A 24,344-nucleotide genomic window follows, 5' to 3' on the forward strand; every position below is an offset into this window, starting at 1 on the left:
AAAAATGATCAAGGGCAATTAGTGATTGGGGGCAAATGCTGACTCTGTCAGCAATGCCCACATGCTATGAAAAAAATAAAGTGTTAAGAACACAGGAACTTAAAATAGAAGGCTTTTTCCTCTGCTTGTACATGTCAAAAATGGGTGAAATATTTATTAAATTTTTTAGGATGCAAGAAATTCTTGCAATTTGTAATATTTAACTGCAACTAACGATTCATCCCATTTCTGTTTAATATCCAGTAACCTATTTCTTTGGCATGTAAACATTGCGGAAGGACCGGTTTCAACTTTATGTCCCCAATCCCATAGCCAAATAGAGGAGATATATATATATAATATAATATATGTATATAAAAAAAGAATATTCCTTCTAGAAAGTAACCAGACGCTTGTTGCAACATATAGCAATTAAATCTAATGAGTCATTGTCTTAAGGAGCGATAGGAAACAAGTACATAAAGTGTAGGATCACTAATGACATTGCAGATGGAAAAACAAGCTTGGCAAAAATAACACACAAGGAGGCGTCATGCTTTTACTCAATAATACATGTGTTAGCTGTTACCCATATGTATATAGCTCCTTTGATCAATTATCTATTTTGTTGGTGTCTGGACTCTAACTGCCATGCTCAAACTTGGTTGAAGCTATCTCAGAATGCTACACATGCACCACCTAGTGGCACACTGCTAATATCCTCCATTCCTCCGAGATATTAATAAAAACAGGAAGCAGCAGATAGGATTCATGTTCTTTATTTCAAGATATAAACACATTAAAATGAAATCTGAAATTACTTCCACATTAATCCATACATAAATAATCAAATTAACCATCAAAAAAAAATCAAAACCCAACCAAAACAAACATACACATTAAACAGAATATACCGACAGAATAAATTCATCTCAAAAGAACAATAAAAAAAATACCAGGCACCTAGTTAAGTGTTTGGAATAGCAAACTTATTCATATTAAAAGCTCAAGAATGAATTAAAGCAAACAAAAGCAAAATACTGCAGGTGGTGAAAATCCAAAGTAAAACCAGAAAATGCTGGAAATACTATTGGCAGCATCCATGGACAGAAACTGAGTTAATGTTTTGGTCCATTGACCTTTGTCAGTTCTGATTCTCCGTCGATGCTGCCTAAACTGCTGAGTACTTTCAGCATTTTTGCTTTTATTTAAGGAATGACAGGGCTTGAGTATTTTAAAGCATTTCCAATAAGTAGGCAATCAGCTCAACTTGCTGTTCAGGCGACAGCTCCCACCAACCTTCATGGTCTGTGACTATGCCAATGTTCTAGTTTACAGCAGTATTCAGGCACCACTGGAACAGGGTTGTAACAAAAAAAATTAAAGGCATTATTTATACGTTAAATTAAACCTATAAGAAAATCTATTTGAACTTGACCAGCAACTTTAATGTTGCTGTTTTGAGACAAATTAAACAAATTTGGTGATTAAGTAGAGCTAATATCCTGTTTATTTCAGCCACATTTGTGAATGATTTTCAAAACAGAAAAGGAATTCAACCCAAAAATGTTTCACCCAAATTGTTGAAAATTGAGCAACAACAAATTGCTGGAGTTCACTATGAGCACAGAGAACTTGTTTAAAAATAAATTAGTCGATGTACCATTGAGTTCTAGTCCTTGATTTTGCCTCAAATGAATGAAGCAACAATAGTGTTAAAATGGACTTGGCTGTGTTGCAATGCTATTATGTCCATATTTAAAGATTGCAGTTAAAGCACAAATGGATGAATTTAGGGCTAGGCCATCTGTTGAACCGATTAGAGGCAATAGCTTAAAATCAAAGCTAGACTATAAATAAAACAAATTGTTATCCATTTCTGACAAGATTTTATACATGGGAGTCAAAGTATTTAAACCCGATATCGTGTTGGAATTGACAATTTTAGATAACCTTTGGCATGACAATGAACATTTCCAAGATGTTTGAACTTTTGAAGACAATCTCCAAAAGCACCATGACAATACTTGTGATTCCAGCTTACTCCCTAGTTGAATGCTCAGATTGATATAGTGGGATTTTATCTCTGACTTGCTTCCCTCACTCTGAATGATCTAATCTCTCCAAGTCTGAACAGTGCATATTCAGATTACAATTTGGGAAGTTCATGCAAACAAATTATACTCTATATTATCTTGTATCCCAAAGTGAACTATGAGATAATAAATGATACAAAATGTAGTTAACTGTAATTGGTGAGTAGTTACATAACTAATATTTCTGCAAATTAATATTAGTATGTCAGCATTTTTAGAAAAACAGGACAGGCATTACACAAGAGGCACTTTTTAAATAAGGCCAGATTTTGTTCAAATTCTTAGCTGCTTGCACAACTGCAGTCCTTAACCCTGTTAGTGTTCTTGTTCAGTCAACAGAGCAATGATAATAAACGTACCTCATAAGTGATATTAGAGGAGTCAGATCCGTTCATAGGAGCAAATCAATTGTTTGTTAAAGTTCTATGGCAAAAGATATTAACCAAAAGCATGTATAGCTTCAGCATATCACCACCCTATTTGCTACAGCATAAAAGGCAAAGTATTCTATTACCTGCTCTTTTGAGCCTATTTCTCATACAGAGACATTAGCACAGCTTACTAGAATTTACAGTCTTCAGGAAGAGTGCCCACATTCTGGAGGACAAGTTCACTTCAGAAAGTATAGACAGAATAATATTCCACCTTCAAATATTTTGTGTTTTATTCCCCCCCCGCACCCCATCCATCAAGATATTTGCAAAATTCCCCAGATCAATAGTCTGAAAAATAATTCCTTCCAACATTTAATGAAACTTCTAATAAAACTTCAGATGTTCATTCATTGTGACAATATATTCCTTATATTAGTCAAGCCATGTGGCTCCCAGAATCAAGACTACAAGCGTGCAGCCCGGTATCGTACTTTCACTACAGGTCTGAAGCATGCTTGGAAGTCAATTTGCACCTGTACATCCTATTGAGTATATAGGATTTGCCTGTTTGAACAAATCATTTTATTTTTAATACAGGTGGTAGCGATTATGATTTTTTAAATATCTACACATCCCACAAACGCTTGCCCTTTAATATACTATACATGTTATCTTTAATTGAGATTAGCTTTTTATAAGGGTTTTAAAGTGAAAGCAACCAATCAAACTAATAAGTGAAAGTAAATGTTTTTGGCGATTATACGGATTGTACATTTAAGTACCGCTTGGACGCTGTACAAAAGGTGTTGCAGGATCATCTGGTCAGTCATTCAGGATTAGATGCCAATTCCACGTTCAATTCCTCAGAGCAGCCAATCTGGAAAGGTACATTGAAAAATGACAAGACCGTCAGGAAAAATTTAAATTACTTATTCAAATTGTCGTTTTTGAATGTTTGAACCAAAGCATAGATTATGACTGATAGAGTATTGATTTATTCATATAGGTGCTAGTTGAATGCACGTGGCTAAGAGGTAAAAATATAAAAAACTGTCTTGACTGTGGGAATCCAGTCATTGTCTCATATGATTAATTCACCACTGTATTCCAGCGCACCAAGAATGTATTTTCTCTGACTAATCAACTAATCAGTTACAGCAAGGTCTCCGCCGAGCTATGTAACATGGAAAACGTGGGAAACATATCCAGTAATGTTTTTAAGACTGCGCATGGAGACGCTGAGCTAGTTTTGATAGGCACCAGTCAATCTTAAGTAATGTCCAATGCTTGATTAACAAATCATCCTCCAAGTAACAGATATTCATTTGAACAAACCAGGTCTCAGCTGAGAATTAGAAGCCAATGAAAGTAAATTAGGGGTTAAACCAGAGCTAAGAATTCCCTTTAAAGTAAGATCTCGTGGTCGTTCCTGAATTCTTGAATCATCGATCTTTTTGTTTGTGTTTAAAGAGATTTTTTTCATGCTTTGTTTTTTTGCCATGTGCTTGACCTTTTTATGTACTGTTTGATATTTTGTTTCCAAGTTTTGATTCGGTTCTTATTCGAATGTATTCAAGCGAGTAATTAGCAATAGAGTTGTATATTTGACACCTCCCATCAACCGATTCATTAGAATGTAAAATAAAAGAGTCCTTACAATTACCTTCTACATGGGATGGGATTGATGGGAAATAGGACAATAGAATTTGTTGTGTGTGGCAAAATGGCGAGAACAATTATTGGGTACAAATTATTCAAAAGCTATGTTTTGGGCAGAAAATGAAGTTTCACTTGATTTGAATGAACAGGTTTTAGAAAAACTCTCAAAATGAGCATTGATTTTATAGGCAACAATGATGATTATAGTCTGTACCGTTCAAAGTTTCGACACAAGTCTCACTCCAATAGACATGCCATCCAATAAACCTAGACTCAAGGAAGGAGCAGTCGTAATGATGCTGCTGCAAAACATGAAACTTAAACAAGGAGGATGGCACGGTGGCTAGCACTGCTGCCACACAGCTCCAGGGACCCGGGTTCAATTCCGGACTCGGGGTGACTGCCGAGTTTGCACCTTCTCCCTGTGTCTGCATGGGTTTCCTCCAGGTGTTCTGGTTTCCTCCCACAGTCCAAAGATGTGCAGGTTAGGTGGATTGTCTATGTAAATTGTTCCTTAATGTCCTAAAGGTTAGGTAGAGTTACTGGGTTATGGGGATAGGGTGGGGGCGTCGGCTTAAGTAGGGTGCTCTTTCCAAAGGGGCGGTGCAGACTTGATGGGCCAAATGGCCTCCTTCTGCACTGTAGGGATTCTGTGACTCTGTCATGAAACACGATTAGCTATTTTCTTCAATGATAGACGCTGAAATAACAGCAGGCAGATTTCAATGAAACGGTGTTCATTCTTGAATAATACCAAGCCCATCAGATGTAAACCTGCTTATCAACTCGGGAAAGAACAGTTCCCAATGCGGCTTTCATACTCCATGACTATAAACGAGCCACAAGATCAGACTTTTGAAAAATTGGTATTTTATACTCCCGGGCATTTGTATGCAGCTTTTCTCAGTGAGAAGTTTGTGATTCTGTTGAAGACTTTGGTGAAATAACAAGAAATCCTGTATTGAGAGAACAACTAGAAATCCTGTATTTAACAGTTGCAATATTGATACGGATTTAACCGCAAATGTTTTGCAGGTCTCTGCTGGTGACATATGAGCCCATAAAGACAAGTATGGCAGTTTACATTAATCCCAAAGCAGGGTGCAAGAAGACACTCATGCTAAGAACAACGCACATCATCTGTGGTGGTGCTCACAGCTGCTTTGAAGTACAATTGTAAGATTTAACCATTCATTTAGCATTTCTCCTTAAGGTCGCTGTTCAGATATTCTTTGTGGGGGACATCTTCTAAATAGATCCAGAGATTAATTAAATTTAAGTTATTGTTCTTGGAAACTTATCTAAATTGTAAACTGCTCGAGTCCTGGTCTCAATGATTTTTCCAGGTTACCTCAGTTGGCTAAGCTGCTGGGCATCTTTCCAATACAACTTTAAAAGTATTGTTCAGTTGTAATTTGTTGGTCTGTTATTTTTTAACTGTGACTGAGGGTCGGTGAGCTCAGTTGGCAGATCGGTTGGTTCGTGACGTGGAGCAACGGCAACAGCACAAATTCAATTTTCGTGCCGGCTGAGGTTAACCATGAAGCCTCATCAACTTTGCTCCTGGCCTGGGGTGTGGTGACCATCCAGTTCAATCACCACCGGTCAACTCTCTCAAAAGGGGAGAGCAACCTGTGGTTCCCCGGGACTGTGACGACTTCCATTTTCATTTAATTGGTCCATTGTAGAAAGGTGACATCTAGAGTGTGGTCAACGTTCAATTTATATAACTTAGCAGTTGTTCATAGCCAGTTGGATACTTTTTCAGGACAAAAATGAAACAGCATAGGCACAGAAATGGAAAGAGGCCCTTGAGACTGTTTAACAAGTCATGACTGATCTGTATCCTAATTAGATTCCCGTTAACATGGCTCCATTTCCCTGAATAACTTGGCTGGAAAAAAATCTAAATTAGCAGGACTCTGCTTTTTTTGGAGGAGAATGTTCTGTGTTCTACTACTCTGTGCAAAGTATTTCCCAACTTCTCTCCTAACTGGCCTGCTTCTGATTATAAGGTTACGTCCCCTTGTCCCAGACGGTTTCCCTCTATCCACCCTGTCAATTCTATTCAAACATTTAACACGCAATGTATTATCCTGTTGCTAATGTGAAGATGTGTATAACATGGAGTCCCGGGTACTGAAAAATCCAACTGCGGTGCCTTATTGGTCAGTCTGAAGGAAATGCTCTTAAGCAGATCCTCTGGTTAATTAGAAGGAGAAATGGCCTTTTAGAATTTTCACAATGAAGTGCACACAAAACATGATGCAAGTGTAAGCTATTTAAACTGTGTGTGATATGATGGGCTGAAAATGATGGTACGTGGCGATTCTAAACCTTACTGTTAGACATGTGTGGGTGGAGTACCTTTATTACTGTGAGGTGGAATAGTGTTTATAATCTTGTACAGGCCTCTTCATACAGAGTAAATATAAACCACCATGAATCATATAAACTTCTAAGCAAATGGTCATGGCATGCGTTAAAAACTGGAAGGAGTAGATATAATGAATCAAAAATTTGGTATATGGGAGTAATGCTCCGCCTCCACTGGGGCTAAGAACCTGATCATCAGTTGCGGGGCACTCCAGTCTTGCTGTATGTGGCACAGGCCTGTCCCATTCCTCACTCCTGTGCAGTGGCGATTACCCGAGCCATTTTCTGCTTCATCTGGGCATCAAAAGTGTACCACATTTGACAGGATGAAAGTACAAACCTCGTGATAAAGGGAGAAAAAATATGCCCAACATTGTCATAACCTTGATGGTCACTTTTATTTCTGGCTGCATCAAGCTGTGCATAGATCCTCGGTACGCAACTATGTGCCGAAGTTCTACCTGTCGCCAGAGTTGAGAAGGATGGGTCTGGCCACGCTGTCGCGGAAAGCTTCAAGTAGCTGGGCCATGCCATATCACCTTGTGGTAAAACCAATGCAGAGATACATCTTTGACCACAAGTCCATCGGGTAGTGGTCTGCATGTAACATCCAAAAGGCCCTTTGGGAAAAGGAGATGATGGATCCAGTTGGATGGTTTCCTAAGCAGACTGTCACGGTCATGCCAGAATTATTCCTCACCAGAACGGTCAAACAAGCAACATAAACTAGCTTGGCTGGTGATGAGAATGGCCCTCATTGTCAGATCCTTCCTACACGCCCCAAGAGTCTCACCCCATCCGCACATTGTCCTTGAGGTGATTGTGGTGGGGAAGCGACCGTTATACACCTCCCTGTGGAATGTGCCTTTGCAAAGAAAGTCTGGAGAGAGATGGAGTGGTTTTTGTCAAGGTTCATCCTGAGCAACTCCATGTTGCAGGACTCTGTGCTCTTGGGGCTTTTCCCAGGGGGACACATCGAGACAAACATCAGCCGATACTGGAGGATCATCAACCCCGGTGAAAGACGCTCTTTGGTCCCGAAACTTGTTGGTCTTCCAGCGCAAAACATTGTCCCCGACAGAGTAATGCAGACTGGTACATTCCAAAGCCCAGGTATACATGCCGAGGGATGCACTAAAGCAGCGTTTTTCAAAGTGGAGGCCAAGACCTGCGGCTGGGTCATGGGATGGTGTAAAATGGGTCGCCAAAACTGATCCCCAAAGATTGGCTGACCATTTTTTCCATTTTATCACTGGACAAATTCTCATTGCAGTACAGTGTATGACATGAGGCTAACATAGCAACTGGTGCCGTGGACGCCCTTGCCTTCTTAGGCCACAGTGTAGTTGGGTGAGTTTGCAGTCAGAGACCTGTAAATTTCTTTGGGTGGCATTTTCTACTACTGCGTTCAGTGTTGAGATCTGTATTATTTAAGTTCAGTGTGTCACGAACAAACCCCGTGCGTCCTTTATCGTTCTCCTCCATCCAAGCACCTATTGTCCACTCCCTCCACTTCTGAATTGTGTCTCCACACCAGCGGCTCTTGTCCTTCAAGAACGCTTCTCGTGTTTCATCACTACCCCTGCCACTATCCACCACCTCTTCCCAGGCACTCGTCCCCAGGCATCCGTTACTGCTTTGTGGCTACATGGGCTTGATCAGCTGAATTGGCTCCTGTACCGCAAGGACTCTTGCAATGTTACTTGCCACTTATCAGCCCACGCCTGAATATTGTCCTGGTCTTACTGCATGTGGACATGGATTGTTACAGTATCAGAGTCACAAATGGTGAACATCAGCGAACATCTCCCCACTTCTGACCTTAAGATGGATGGAAGGTCACTGATGAAGCAGATGATTGGGCTTAAGACACTACCCTAAGAATGTCCTGCAGTGATGTCCCCTAGTTGATAGAGAAGTGTGAAAAACCAGGACTGGCCAGCCTATCCAATGCTACAAGATGAACTTCAGCTTTGCCAAACAATATGATCACATTGCATTGAAAAATTCTTTTAAACAGCATACCAATCACAGGAAAAGGCTTGCACATAACTTCTCATTGGACTATGGTATTGGACTATGGTAATGTATAACAAATTTCCTGTCATTGTGTATGATTTTTCAAGATTCTGTAGGAAATGTCCCTGCAAGCTCATTCAAGTTAGCCCATCTGGGTTCTGCTGCATTACTTTTTTCAGGGCCACATTAGGAAGAGATGTTAAAGTCTACAATCTATTTTCACTGTTATATAAAATGTTTAAATATTTATATAAATATACAAATTCGGAGTAGGACACTCAAGCATGTCCTGCCATTCGTCACTGGCTGATCTAATTTTAACCTCAACTTCACATTCCTGCCTACCCTCACTTATCAATAATCTAACTACTTTGGCCGTAAGGATATTCAAAGACTCTGCCTCAACCACAAAGTCTCACAACCCACAGAATTTATTTTCTCATCATTGCCTTAAATGATTGATCCCTTAACAGTGACCCTCAAGTTCCAGATTCTCCCTCAAGAAGAAACATCCTTTCCATACTCACCCTGTCAAGTCCCCTCAGGATCCTATATGTTTCAATCAAATCGCCTCATGCTCTTCTAAACTCCAGCAGATATAAACCTAGCCTATGTAAGTGCCTCACAACGCCTACCTTTTTGAAAGCTGGTCCTCCTTGTCATGTTCACGAACAGAGGATTCACCAAGGGATGCTGCGCCATCTGGAAGTTGGTTCAATTGGTCCATGACCTCCAGACCATTCTCCTCTGCAATTTGCATAATGAGGCTATCGACCTGTTCTTGAGGAGTGGTCAGTGTCATTGCAGAGCTCATGGAGTCCTCCATCACCTAAAAGTACAAAGCTGCCATTTAGTTCAACTGATAGTAATAAATTAAGCAAGAACTTACAGTCAGCAATAGAGTCAGGCAGAAAAAGCATGGGAAAACAGTAAGAATCGTTCCAACAATATACATAGTGATCTAAAAAATTTATGGAGAAAATAGGGAAATGAAGGATCGAAAAAGAGGCATACAAATTTCCCTATTGTCTTCAACTATATAAAAAAGTACTCACTGAGGTATGGACATCAAGGTTCTGAACCTGTTGTTCGAATTTGTCCATTACAGCAGAAATCTTTTGTAGGTCCATAGATTTCAGTGCCTTGTCCAGCCCTTGCGTAACACGCGCCATATTCTTTGTAACCTAGAAATATCAGAAAAAAATACTCTCAAGTTTGTTTCAAAGTTGGTCAGTCTCAGATATTATCAATAGATCTATGGGCTCTGTTACCTAGGTCTCAATTAATAATCAAGTCCTCAATGTTGTATCTGTCCCAAAATCCACTTGACCCACTCAGCTTAAGTGCACGTTATTTTGGCTTTAATTTTTCCACAATGAAGTACAAATCTACTGTACCCTCTTGTTACAAAGCAATCTAGAATCTGTGTAGTAACAACATAGTAACAATGATTACATCTTCAACAAATTTCACTTCACCCCTCACTGTTTCTCCATCTATATCACTCCCTCCAAGGACCTTTGTGCACCTTTCTCTCTTGCTGATCCAAGTTTCTTTGCATCACCAAAACTCGAAAATGTATATCATCACGTCACTGCTCCCTCCTCATACAAACTAGACACAGATATTCTAGTATCCCTTGCATCCTGAAATATGCTTCAGTAAAATAAAAAGCTAATCTCATCTTGTGAGGCAACACGAGAATTCAAGATTAGTGTAATAGAGGCACATTGGGCAGAAGAGATATCTTGTGCACTCCAGGTCCCATCAGCACTATTTGGGGGGCAGCGGTGGTGTAATGGTATTGTCAACTGGACTAGTAATCCAGAGACCCAGAGTACTGCCCTGGGGTCCCAGGTTCAAATCCCACCATTGCAGATGGTGAAATTTGAATTCAATTAAAATCTGGAATTAAATGTCTAATGATGGCCATGAAACCATTATCAACTGTCATAAAAACCCATCTGGTTCACTGTCCTTTAAGGAAGGAAATCTACTGTCCTTACCCGGTCTGGCCTACACATGACTCCAGACCCACAGCAATGTGGTTGGCTCATAATTGTCCCTCAAGGGCAATTAGGGATGGGCTATAAATGCAGGCATAGCCTGTGACGCCCAGTCCCATGAAAGAAAACAAAAATTTGTGTAACTACAGCACATCGGCAATAATTAATATCAAAGTCAGTATATGAAATACAGTAATTAATTTTTTGAGAGAATCAAGTCACCAACAGCTATTTCATACCCCTTTCATCGTGACCGCCGTCTGCACCTTCGATGCTACTGCATCTATTCGGGAAGCTGTCCGTAACCAATTCAGCCCTTCGTTTTTCTTTCTGATGGCATTTTCTGCATAGATCTTTGCTCCTTCAATGTTCTTTTGTTGAAGGGCCTTGGGGAAGAGAAAAGACATTACCATTCTAACATTTTGCCTTCTCATTCTGCTGCTTAAAACTGGAAGCCTACAACTGGAACTATACAGATGTTAACAAAATACATATACGCTCACCATAACAATGACAAATGTTAAATTTCAATTACTCCAAAAAGAATGCTGTACAGGTTGAGTGAACTTACATGGTCCTTCCCTGTGACATCATTAAATAGTATATAAATGAAGGTAACACTTAATTACATACAACATATATTTGTATATAGTGTCAGTACTTTTAACAATTCAGTCTTGCTCCCAACTTCCAGTTTTAAGATACAGAATGGGATCTAAATGCAGGTGCCAAAACCAATAACAGTGTTGTCCAGTCCAACAAGCTGCCTCCATGAACAGAATTATAGGAAAATAGAATGTAATTAAGATAGTTGTAGCTAGAAAAACTTCAACTAAAAGGTATGCAAAGTGGGCACTAACCTTCTTCACTTTAGCTTGTTCAGCTTTGGAGTCCTTTTCTGCCTTCTTGGCCAATCTTTCAAGCTGTTTTGATGTAAACTGTAAGATAATAATAATCTTTATTATCGTCACAAGTAAGCTTACGTTAACACTGCAATGGCATTACTGTGAAAATCCCCTCGTCGCCACATTCCGGCGTCTGTTCAGGTACACAAGAGGGAGAATTGAGAATGTCCAATTCATCTAACAAGAACGTCTTTTGGGACATATTGGGGGGGGGGGTTGGGGGAAACCGGAGCACCCGGAGGAAACCCACAGAGACACGGGGAGAATGTGCAGACTCCGCACAGACAGTGACCCAAGTGGAAATCGAACTTGGGACCCTGGTGCTGTGGGGCAACAATGCTCTCCACTATGCTACCGCGTCAGCCATAAGATTATAAGATAATAAAGTAACTTCCTAAGCAGCATGGTGGCACAGTGGTTAGCACTGCTGTCTCAGCGCCAAGGTCCCAGGTTCGATTCCGGCCATGGGCCACTATCTGTGTGTGAGTTTGCGTGTGTTTTGCCCCCACAACCCAAAGATGTGCAGGGTAGGTCGATTGGTCATGCTAAAATTGCCCTTTAATTGGGAAAAAATTAATTGGGTACTCTAAATTTTAAAACTATATAAATAAAGTAACTTCCTGCAATGCAGAGCAAAAGCCAGGGTAACGGTAATTCTTCCAGTACACAGCCTTCTTCTGTTTTTTGGCATAGTCCCCGGTACATTATTCAAGAGGTAATTTTTCATGTGAGACCCTGAACAATATGCAGCAACAGACAGATGACATCAGAGTTGCGGCTGGTGCTATGAACATACACAAACATGCCAGTGGCAAGGAAAGGAGAAGGGATTGCGGGATATTTGGTAAGGCAGGAAGTCCTGTCCCTTTGCTTTCCAAAGCCTGGGCGCATGAGGCCAACAGGAGTAACCTTACCTCAATGGCTTTTCTGCCTGAAATCAGTTGTGTTACCAAGACCAACGTTTCTGCGCCTGAAACCGTGTGGTATATTTGCACACTAATGCAGAAGTAGCCTCAGAAGTGGTTGACCACAGAGGAAAGATAGTGGGTCAGGGTGAATTTATCAACATTAAATACACATGCATATATATATAATACACAATAAAAAAGGTTGACTGTATTACTGGTCGACTGTGTCATAGTCAACTTGACATGAAAATATTAAAACTGGTTTCATTTTTGAAGCCAAAAAAGCAAATTAGAAGTTTTGTCCTTACCCGTAACTGAAACAAAGTATCTGTAACAAAAAAAAGGAAAATTAAATATGATCATCATTATTGACACTCATTATTAAAAGTAGCAAATATTTGTATCCCATATTTAACAGATCCATACTGTCATAAAAAAGGCATCTGGTTTTGCGTGGAACACCTTCAAATCTGAACAAGCTAAAATGAAGGCGGCTGGAGCTCACGTTACAAATTTTTAGTTGATGTTTTCCCAGGTATGATGGAAATGTGACCTAACAGGGAGATGGTGTTGAAGTCTCAGGAAGCAGATTCCTTCCATTAGTCCAGGCCATGAATATTTAATTCTCTTTTTTAAGCACCTTTCCAACGAGAGTGAGTGGTGCCTATCACGGTTAGCCCTAATGGAGATAATAACCTGGAATTTAATGGCTCTGTTTAATTTTGAAATATTCACCGATTTCTGTGTCAGTTTTGAGGTGATTCATTTTTTTTTTATAAAGATGAGGATTGTATCCTTTTGAAACCATGACATCTTGGGCTGGATTCTCCGATTTTCAGGCTATGTCCTGACGCCAGAGTGGGAACAGTGGCCTTTTACAACAGAAGAATCGTCGCAAAACGGCCACCGATCCTCCATGTGGCTGGGGGCTAGTATGCAGGCAGTGTAGAGCACCCGGCTCGAGCTGCTGATATGGCCAGAGAATTGCCGGGTCCGTGGCCGCGCCGTGCAACATGGCGCCAGGTACGCACTGACCCGGCCTGCCAAATAGTGCCCCCTTTTGACCGGCTCGCGACCCTCGGACCACTCCCCAACAGTGCCTCCAGCCACTGCCAAAGACCACCTGCCCGCGTATCGGCCCTCCCCCGAATGTGACGGGGCTTGACTGAGTCCGCAGCCGGCAGGCCAAGTTCCTGACAAGTGATACCATGAGAGACCCACTCCGTCGGGAATTCGACCAATCAGGTGCATCAGGTGGGGAGGGGGCGTCAGGCAACATCCTGAGGCTGTCAATACGCCGTGCGGCTTACCCCTAGACTACGGCACTTTGGAGAGGGCGGAGCATTGCGAAACGTCCCAATTTCAGCGCGAACTTTCATTCTCCGGGCGATCGCTGAATGTGATTTTGGCGAGCAGAGGATCCCATTTCTTGTATTCCCATTTGTCATCAAGCCACTTAATACAATTTGCAGTCAAGTAACTGCACAAATCAATGCTACCCTCGCATTGTCAGAACCCATTTCACTAATTCCCACTGAAAAGCATGTTCATTGTTCGCAATTTTGTCGTTTGTAAGGTTTCACAGAAATGTAACCCCCATGAATGTCTGGCCTTTACGCTCGTCATGTTACTGGACTAAGAGGACTTCCGGCGGCACGATGTGAGGGGAAGACGCACAAGAGGTGGTTCCTGCTGGAAATGTGACCTTTCTACCCTTTTTCAGGTGCCACAGATCTTTAATTTACCAAAATGGTGTTATCCAAAAGTTTGGTGTTTGAACTCAAAAAATACCAAAAGCTTGACTGCGGGTCTTAAAAGATCAATCGAGCAGACCTTGGCCCCTATTCGTTTGGTTCTCGAGATCACCAGCCAGACCGTCAAAGCACAAGGAGCCACAATCAAGGATGTGGAGACTGCATTGCCTTATCATAATGATAGGATCACATCCTTGTGATCCAGGAGAATAGGATATTAAATCCTCAGTTGGACAACCTGAAAAACAGATCCAGAAGCCAAAATGTTCGTATTGTGAGGTTACCGGAGGGGATCGAAGGTCGCACCCCTACTCAGTATTTCTCAGACCATCCACAAAATGGTTGATGAGAACATACTTTCCCCCCCCCGCCAAATTAGATCAGGCCTAACCCAAGGCTTGCTCTGGAGATCTTCCTCATGCTATAAGTACAAGGTTTCACAGCTTTAAGGAGTTGATGCTTGGACAGGCAAGAGAGCACCGGGATTTTAAGTGGGAAGACCACTCCATCAGGTTATACCACGACATGGAGTATTGTATAGAGCATAGAACATACAGAGCAGAAGGAGGCCATTCGGCCCATCGAGTCTGCACCGATCCACTTAAGCCCTCACTTCCAACCTATCCCCCTAACCCAATAACCCGTCCTAACCTTTTTGGTCACTAACAGCAATTTATCATGGCCAATCCACCCAACCTGCACATCTTTGGACTGTGGGAAGAAACTGGAGCACCCGGCGGAAACCCACGGAGAGACAGGGAGAACCCGCAGACTCCACACAGACAGCGACCCAGCGGGGAATTGAACCCAGGACCCCAGCGTTGCGAAGCCACAGCACTATCTATTTGTGCTACTGTGCTGCCCCCAATCTTTCGGCAACCTGTCTGAAAATGTACTTCTGTACCTCCTTGCCTCTATTTGATAGCCCATAGGATATATCCAACAGTGTATTAGATGCTATATTGTTCTTTAATCCTCATTAGATTCTGCCTTCGAAGCATTAACAATATTACTCTTCCTAGTATTAACAGCTCTCTCACCCCAACTGCCACTGATTTGTTTTCTTCTGTCTTCCAATGAAAACATGTAGCCAGGAATAGAAAGTGCATTTGCGCACATGCACTCAACACCTATCTTGACCAGTGTGCAGTTTTGATGTCCTTATCTGAGGAAAGATGGTCTTGCTATGGGGGGGGGGGGGGGGGGGGGGGAGTGCAGCGAGGGTTTACTAGACTGGTTCTTGGGATGGCGGGACTGTCATACGAGGAGAGACCAAGTCGGTTAGAATTATATTCACTGGAGTTTAGAAGAATGAGAGGGGATGTCATAGAAACTTAGAACATTCTAACAGGATTAGACAGGGTAGATTCAGAAAGTATGTTCCCGATGGTGGGGGAGTCCAGAACAAGGGTCATAGTTTGAGAATGAAGGGTAAACCTTTTAAGACTGAGGTGAGGAGAAATTTCTTCACCCAGAGAGTGGTGAATTTGGTGAATTCACTTCCACAGAAAGTAGTTGAAGCCAAAACATTGTGTAATTTTAAGAAGGAATTAGATATAACTCTTGGGGCTAATGGGATCAAGGGTTATTGGGGGGGGCAGGGGAGGCTGGATCGGGGTATTGAACTTTATGTTCAGCCATGATCATAATGTATTGCAGAACAGGCTCAAAGGGCTAAATGACCTCCTCCTGCTTCTATTCTCTATATATGTATGAGTGCAGACCTAGCCAAGAAAAGGGCCACCTTCAACAAAGTTAAATCTTTCCTGTACAAGAATGGATGACTTCAGGATGATTTATCCAGTCCACCTTCATGCAACTCCATGAAAATTTTTTTTTGGACTCGTTGGGAGATGCAGATTCCTTTGTTCGGATGCACAATTAATTTTGTTTAAGCTGATATATGGCTTGTTGTTGGCACTTTTCACGGCTCTTGTTTGGGCACATACTTGATGTCCTCAGTTGTATATTAGGGATTTCTATTATTTTGTCCCATCGGGGGGTGGCCAGGGAGGGGTAGACGTCTGGCGTATTGTGGGATTGGAATGACTGGGATTTCTCCTTTTTCTCACGTGTTCATCATGTGTATTGATTTTCTTCATTCTGTAATGGACTCTTGTCCTAGAATTTCCAGTACAGAAGGAAGCCATTTGGCCCATCGAATTTGTACCGGCTCTTGGAAAGAGCACCCTATTTCAACCCACACCTTCACCCTATCCCCATAACCCAGTAACCCCAGCTAACCTTTCTGGTCACTAAGGGGAATTTATCATGGCCAGTCCATGAAGCAACTGTGCTAACCACTATGCTACTGTGCGGATCGATGGCGGCGGCTGAGTACTCAGCAATTGTGATCTCTGACCACTCCCCACACTTTCTGAATCTGTTGTTGGAGTCTGCCCCTCCCCAACATCCACCCTGGAGGTTGGATACTACTTTATTGGTCGATTAAATCTTTTGCCAATGCTTGCCCATCTCTATTGACGAGTATGTTAAATTGAATAGGTCCAACTCCATTCTTTCTTCCAAGTTGTAGGAGTCCCTTGTCTCTTAAGGCCGCTCGGAGGGGGGAAAATTATTTCTACTAGTGCAAATGCGCTAAAGAAGAAATTATAACACCAGAGGCTTGCAGACTCCATTTTAGAGGTAGATCACCAGTATTCATTTGGTCCCACACCGGTATTACATGCCAGCAGACAAATGCTGCAGACCCAGTTTGAGCTATTGTCCTAGAATCACAGAAAATCTACAGCACACAGAGAGGCCATTCGACCCATCTTGTCCATACCAGCACAGGACAACCAGGTGCCTTTTCTAATCCCACCTTCCTGCACCGGTCCATGGCTATGTAGCTTAGAGCACTGAAGGTGCAGCTCCAGGTACTTTTAAAAAGAGTTTTGGGTCTCTGCCTCCACCACCAACTCGGGCAGTAACCAGACACCCACTACCCTGTGTAAAAAACATCCACCAGTAAGGCTGTAAATCTGTTTCAGCATGCCATACTCCCATGAGTATGGGAGGCCATTTGTCTTTTAGCTCACCAACTTAAATGCCAATCGACCTCGCGTGAAACCCCCCAGATACTCAACCCAGGGGGCAACCTAATTTTCACCCCTCTCCAGGTCAATGTGGCTTTTATATTCCACTACTATGATCCGTATAAATCTGAGTCTGCTGCACACAAGTCGATCATGGTTGAGTTTCTGGACAGCCTGCACATCCCATCTGTCGAAACAATCAAGAGGACACAAAGACACTGCTGCATTGTGTAGTCAAGGAAGGAGAAGACGACTTCCTCTTCACAGGCAGCATGGACTTTGGTGAGGTGCAACTGGGCAGTGTGCCCCATTATAAGGACTTCAGACTGATCTACAAATAAGCAAAAGAGAAAGACTCCCTGACGATATTTTAAAATTTACTAGTCTTATGCAGGCTGGTAATACCTCTGACCCGAATGGCTTTCCGATCGAGTTTTAAAAGAAATACTTTTATATATTACAGACATAATTCCCTCCATCTGTGGTCAATGAAGTCATTAAAAAGTTTTGGTACCTTCACTGCTGCCTCACAGCGCTGAGGACCCGGATTCGATCCTGGCCCCAGGTCACTGTCCGTGTGGAGTTTGCACATTCTCCCCGTGTCTGCGTGGGTCTCACCCCCACAACCAAAGATGTGCAGGGTACATAGATTTCCCCCAAATTGGAAAAAGTAAAAAAAACTGTTTTGGCTCCTTCTCTGGCTATAAATTAAATCTAGGTTAAGAGTGAATGTTTACCGGTCAACCCTCTGATGGACGTTGAGTCCATTTGGGCAGGTTACCCTTTCACCTCTCCAGTACAGGTTTTCGTTACTTGGGAGCCGGTTTAGCTCAGTTGGCTGGACAGCTGGTTCGTGATGCGGAGTGAGGCCAACTGCGTGGATTCAATCCCTGTATCAGCCCAGGTTATTTATGAAAGCCCTGCTTTCTCAACCATGCCCCTTGTCGGAGGTGTGGTGATCCTCAGGTTAAATCACCACAAATCAGCTCTCCCCCTCAAAGGGGGAAGCAGCCTATGGTCATCTGGGACAATGGCAACTTTACTTCACAAATTGAACTAGTCCACCCTGACCAACAATGTCAGAATTGACCTAGAGATGGAACTACCTTCGGCTGGGAGAATTCATACAATAAAAATTAACATACTCCCTAGATTATTTTTCTTTCAATGCCTCTCCATTTTTCTGCCCAAATCCTTTTATATCATGGTTAATAAATTGACATCCGCCTTTATCTGGATGGGCAGGAATCCCAGAATCTGCAGCATTCTACTCCAGAGGGAAAGACAGGTGGCTTGGTCCTCCCAAACCTATTGTTTTATTACTGGGCTGTCAATATCCAAAAAATCTTAGTGGATCAGCGATCCTGGATCAATCTGGGGCCAAATGGAGGCTCGCACCTGCACTACATCTACTCACCTTGCCATAGTTACTGCAACATTGCCCGTTTCTCCTGCTAGATTTTCCTTGAACCCAGCGATGGTCTCCTTCCTCAGAATCTGGAAACTGTTCCGACAACAATTTAAACTCCTGTTCTTGCTCTCACTGGCCCCTATCTGTAATAACCAACTTTGCCAACCTTCAGGGCTGGACTCAGCCTTTCACTTGTGGAAATTGAAGGGACTCGAGCACTTTGGTAATCTGTTCATAGAGGGGTTGCCTGCTTTAGATAATTAGCGGATAAATTTCAGTTACCCAACTTGTCTTTTTCATTACTTTCAAATTCCCAATTTCACCCGAACAGCTTTCCCTTCCTTTCCTCTGGCTCCACCTTCCTGCAGAGGGTTCTTTCCTTGGCTCAGCCAGGCAGGGAGTCTATCTCAGACCTATATGGCCACATTCTCTCATTTTATCCCTCCCCAATGAATGGGATGAGGGTTAAATGCGAGTGAACTGGGCCCTACATTGACAAGCAAGGTTTTGAGACAGGGTCAACTCCATGTCCTCGTGCCTGGTTGAGCCTAAGTGCTACATAGGACATGCTTCACGATAGAATCATAGAATTTACAGTGCAGGAGGAGGCCATTCAGCCCATCGAGTCTGCACTGGCTCTTGGAAAGAGCACCCTACCCAAGGTCACACCCCCACCCTATCCCCATAACCTAGTAATCCCACCCAACACTGAGGGCAATTTCGGACACTGAGGGCAATTTAGCATGGTCAATCCACCTAACCTGCACAGCTTTGGGCTGTGGGAGGAAACCCACGCACACACAGGGAGAACGTGCAGACAGTGACCCAAGCCGGAAATCGAACCTGGGACCCTGGAGCTGTGAAGCAATTGTGCTAATCACTATGCTACCGTGCTGACCAAAGCAAGGATGAGGAAGTTTCTCCCCCAAATGTTGAAAACAGATGCGACCGCTGATCGCATGCATATGCATTGGTCTTGCCCCAGACTCGCCAACTTCTGGGCTTCCTTATTTAAGACTATGTCTAATATTCTGTGATTAGATTTACAGCCATGCCCACTGGTGGCCATATTTAGGGTTTCGGATTCTCCATCATTTACACTGGGGTAGAGACAGACTATATCACCTTTGCCTCATTGATAGCACGGAGGAGGATATTGCTCGATTCAAGGTCTCACAACCCACCTAGTGACTCCAGGTGGTTAAGGGACTAATACATTGAGAGAAAATTAAATTTACTTAAATTTACTATCAGAGGTTTTGTTGAGAGATTCTACCGGAGATGGCAACCGTGTATTTCCTTTTTCAAAGAGTTAGTCGCTGTCAGTTGTTAGGGACAGAGTTCAAGTTATTTGCCTTTTCTTTGTTCTGTTGGTATTATTGGGAAAATCCTTTTTTCTTCCATTTGCAACAAATCTTGTTCTATACTGTACCTGGTTTGCATTGAAAATGTGCTGCTATTTGTAAAAAATTAAAACCCAGTAAAAATATATTTTAAAAATGTTACTGGACCAAAGACACAGAGGCTATACATTCAAATTCCACCACAGGAAGTTTTAAATCAGCTCTGCCTTGCAAATGCTTCCCAAATGGGGACAGGACTAAAGGAAAAACATAAGTCTGACTCCACAGCACCATCATCACATAGATATGTTGCTCGTCGGCTGTAATAAGCTGTTCAAAAATTGAAACTTTTTTGTGCTTTCACAGGAGGCATCATCAACTACACATCAACATAACTGTACATTACGTAGCTTTATGGAATGCAAATATGACTTTCAACTTTAATTCAATAGCACTGCATTGTCTACTCATTTTCACGACTAGCTTTTTAAAAAGCTGAATCACATACATTTACTTTTTCCCCAGCTAAGCACATTAATTAGAACATAAATCAGAGATCCTAAGAGCCAGTCTTCTAAACATTTAACTTTAGTATCTTCGGGCGATTAGTTCAAAAGACCCAACATGCAAATATTCCCCTCCATTATATTTTGATGTACATTACACTAACCCCAATTGTTATTTTAGTGTTGAAACAAAAATTCAGAATCTCGGTGCACCTATACATTAAAAAAATACTCGAGTTAAATGTGGTCTTGTATATCATGGCAGCAAACTTTCTTGCAATCAGCCGGAAAAAAAAATTAAAGATGTTATAGTGGGTACTACAATAGACATTATACTGTAGACCTTGCCGTGTATTCCAACAAATGGCATGTTAGAAAATAAATTTGGTCATATCCTTTGCACCTGTGACTTACAGGGTGTGGTTTCACACAGAAACCAGGAAGTGGTTGATTTGCTAATCTGGAAAAAGAAAACATACCAAGAAAAGTCAGCATACAAGCACACTGTTACATTGTTGCTGTGTTAACATTTCCAAGCTCCAAAATCTCAAGTCAACTGGGTCAACAGGAAAACATTTGGCAATCATTCTATGGAGTCACTTGAATTAAAGCAGCACAATAGGAAATCTAAAGTTATTGGCTAGCTCAGTTGCAAGCTAAGTGGTGTCCACACCACTGTCTGTATCAATGGTTCCAAGGTGGAGATGGTTGACAGCTTCAAATTCCCAGGTGTAAACATCACCAACAACCTATCCGGGTCCACCCACGTCGACGTTACGACCAAGAAAGCACAACAGCGCCTATACGTCCTCATAGCTCTTACCAATTTTTACAGACGAACCATAGAAAGCATCCTATTTGGCTGCATCACAGCCTGCTATGGCAACTGCTCGCCCCAAGACCGCAATAAACTACAGAAAGTCGTGAGCACAGTCAGTCCATCACAAGAGCCGCCTTCAATCCATTGACTCTGTCTACACCTCCCGCTGCCTTGGGAAAGCGGGTAGCATAATCAAAGACCACCTCCCACCTTGGTTATTATCTCTTCCAACATCTTCCATTAGGAAGAAGATACAAAAGTTTCAGAACACACACCACAGCTTCTTCCCTGCTGTTACCAGGCTCCCGGGTGGCCCTCTTATGGACTGACTGATCTTTCTACACATTCTCTCTACAGTTGTAGCACTATATTCCTTATACTTCACCCGATGTCTATGTTTATGTATTTACGTTGTGTATTTATTGTATGTTCTATGTTTTCATGATGGAGCGATCTGTCTGGACTGTATGCAGAACAATACTTTCACTGTACCTCGGTACATGTGACAATAAATAAATCTAAATTAAAGACAGGCAAGCCTGCCACAAGTGCACAATAGTGTTTCTTCTTGAAACCGCAGGAATAATTCTAACTACAATGGTTATATTTTAATGTTCTCTTGAATGCAGTTCACCTGTTCTTGTCTAACTGTACCCTTATGTTTTGTGATCAGAATTGATGATATCTTCGTATCAATCCGCAGGTTGGCACTGCTGTATTTTTTTGTTCTGGTATGAACAGAATGGAACGTTGCATAACTATACTCAATAATTGAAAATGTGTGACGATTATTTACTGAGATCTCATCCCTGGATTGCCATCCGGGGAAAAAGCTGCCTAATCCGGTTGAAAACCATAATCGGGTCAGAAATATCACCAAAGATTGAAAAACACATGCAAAAACAAACTATGACATATTCAAATGATATCACCCGCTGGAAAGGTTACCAGCTGTGATTATATTTGATTTAAAGCTAAGTTTCAAATCTCACATCATTTTTATCACAAAAGCCACCAACCTCCAACCCCATAACATCACCATCTTTTGCCCTACTTGTTCATCTGCAGCCAAGCCCCTCATTGATGCCTTCTGCATGCTCTACTATTTCAATATTCACCTCGCTTCCCACCCACCACAGATATGAATCGATCTAAAACTCTGCCCTTGTCAATCCTGCACCAGGTCCACTGATAGATTTCCCTTGTCTCTCTGATTTACATCAATCCTTCAATAACTCAGATTTCATATTCTTATCCTTGTAATTAGCTTTCTTCAGCACTTCACTTCTCCTCATCATTTTTTGTTTCTCATGCCACAAAATGCTATCCCTAACTCTGTTTCTCAAACTCTGGTTTCTTAATCAGTCTCCTTTCTCTCCGATATTGGAACCATGCCTTCTGCCACCTAAATTTCTTCCTGAAACGATTCATAAACTCTTCTGCTTTTTCCGCTTTAAAATAACCTCTGACAAAATTTCTGGTCACCCTTTCCATTATCTTCGTCTTTGGGCCATTGTTCATTTTCTATTATGGTTGTGTAGTACCATGAGGCATTGCCTCAATGTTAAAAGCACCATATGAATACAAGTTGCTTTTCTCTTTGGTCAACCTCGGCTCAATGCTAGCACACACACTTCTCAGTCAGCAAGTCATGAGTTCAAGTCCCACAAAAGATAATTGAGCACATCACTGAGGCGGACACTTCAATGCAGTAGCTAGATAGTGCTGCATTGGCTGAAATGCTGTTGTTCAGATGATAGAATGGTTACAACGCAGAAGGCCATTCAACGTTTCGTGTTTGTGCTGGCTCTCTGCAGGATCGATTAACCTAGTGCCATGTCCACAACTTTTCCATATAGTCCTGTGATTCTTTTCTTGCTAGACAATTATCCAACTCCCTTTTGAAAGCCATGATTAAATTTGCCTCCACCGCAGCTCAGGCATTGCATTCCTAAATCCCAACCACTCACTGTGTAAAATAGTTTTACCCCATGCCGCCATTGTTTTATTTTGCCAATCACCTTAAATCAGTGTTTGCAGGTTCTCAATCTTTTCATCAATGAGAACATTTCTCCCCAACTACTGTCCAGGCCCCTCAATTTTGAATACTGTAAAGGTGCACAGAATCCCACGGCTTCATTAACAACGCAAAAAGAGCAGGGTGTTGTCCTGACCAGCACATAACTCTCAACCGGGGCATCAAGCACAGATCATGATGTGGACATCCAACTTATTTCTGTTTATGGGAGGCGGATGCTTGAAAATTGCCTGCGGTGTTTGCTCGCTAACAACGGCTTCTCAACTTCAGCTGCAATGAACTGGCTGTGAAACATTCCGCATCCAAAATGCCTTGCACAAATGAGAGTTATTTCCAACTACCCCCTCAACCCCCTGCCTCCCCATGGAGCACTTTTGCCCACCTCCTCATCCTCCTCCCCATACCAGATCTGATAAAAAAATAATTCCGATTAAGGGGCAATTTAGCATGGTCAATCCACCCACCCTGCACATCTTCGGGTTTTGGTGGTGGTGGTGGGGGGGGGGGGGGGAAGACCTACGCAGACACGGGGAGAACGTACCCACACGGACACTGATCCGGGGCCGGGATTGAACCACTGTGCCACCTTGCCGTGCCTCCCCATTCCGGATCTGAGCCACTGTTGTGAATTTACTCATCCCCCACTCCACTCCAGCACACTGCTGTGCTCAGAGAGGCAGGCAGGCAGGTGGCTAACACCGCCTGCTTGCTGGACGTGTCCCAGGAAGGCTGGTGCTGAGACTAAAGGTTCGGTCAAACTCCCCACTCCCCCCCCAAGCTGGCGGACTGAACAAACGCCAGTGACACAAGAGAAGCCCATCAGCCCAGAGAAGGGGCGGGGAAAGGGGGGGGGGGGTAACACCCATCGCATCGGGCTGGAGGCCGAGACAACACTCCACACAAACACCCCCACCTCCCTCCACCCCGGCTTTAATAGTAAATTAACGCCGTGTTTTCCACTCCCCATACCGTCCATGGTGTCGGAGTGACCGGACTGGTTACCCAGAGCTGCTGCTGCTGCTTCCTCCTTCCTCCTTCATCCAGCTCGGGGCCCCCGGCCGCCGCTTCCAGCTCTCGCGAGACTCTGTGACGTCACGGACACGCCCACCGAC

General features: G+C 42.6%; 1 protein-coding gene across 1 annotated transcript; it reads right to left on the bottom strand.

The window, feature by feature from the left end:
• Nucleotides 1-742: 742 nt before the first annotated feature.
• On the bottom strand, nt 743-24,337 carry chmp1a (charged multivesicular body protein 1A). Its single transcript, XM_038806360.1, has 7 exons — nt 24,202-24,337; nt 12,631-12,650; nt 11,370-11,447; nt 10,749-10,895; nt 9,559-9,687; nt 9,139-9,332; nt 743-3,326 (listed from the first exon to the last, which is right to left on the bottom strand). The coding sequence occupies exons 1-7, from the start codon at nt 24,206-24,208 to the stop codon at nt 3,305-3,307; spliced, it is 597 nt and encodes a 198-aa protein (XP_038662288.1). The 5' UTR covers nt 24,209-24,337; the 3' UTR covers nt 743-3,304.
• Nucleotides 24,338-24,344: the final 7 nt, after the last annotated feature.

Source organism: Scyliorhinus canicula, chromosome 9 (genome assembly GCF_902713615.1).
Source record: "Scyliorhinus canicula chromosome 9, sScyCan1.1, whole genome shotgun sequence".
Classification (NCBI taxonomy): Eukaryota; Metazoa; Chordata; class Chondrichthyes; order Carcharhiniformes; family Scyliorhinidae; genus Scyliorhinus; species Scyliorhinus canicula.

Coding starts and splice junctions, on each gene's coding strand:
- chmp1a (XM_038806360.1), bottom strand. Junction 9,688..10,748: donor CGGCGGTCACGATGAAAGGG/GTATGAAATAGC, acceptor TGATATTTCTAG/GTTACAAAGAATATGGCGCG. Junction 3,327..9,138: donor GAGGACCAGCTTTCAAAAAG/GTAGGCGTTGTG, acceptor GTACCTTTCCAG/ATTGGCTGCTCTGAGGAATT.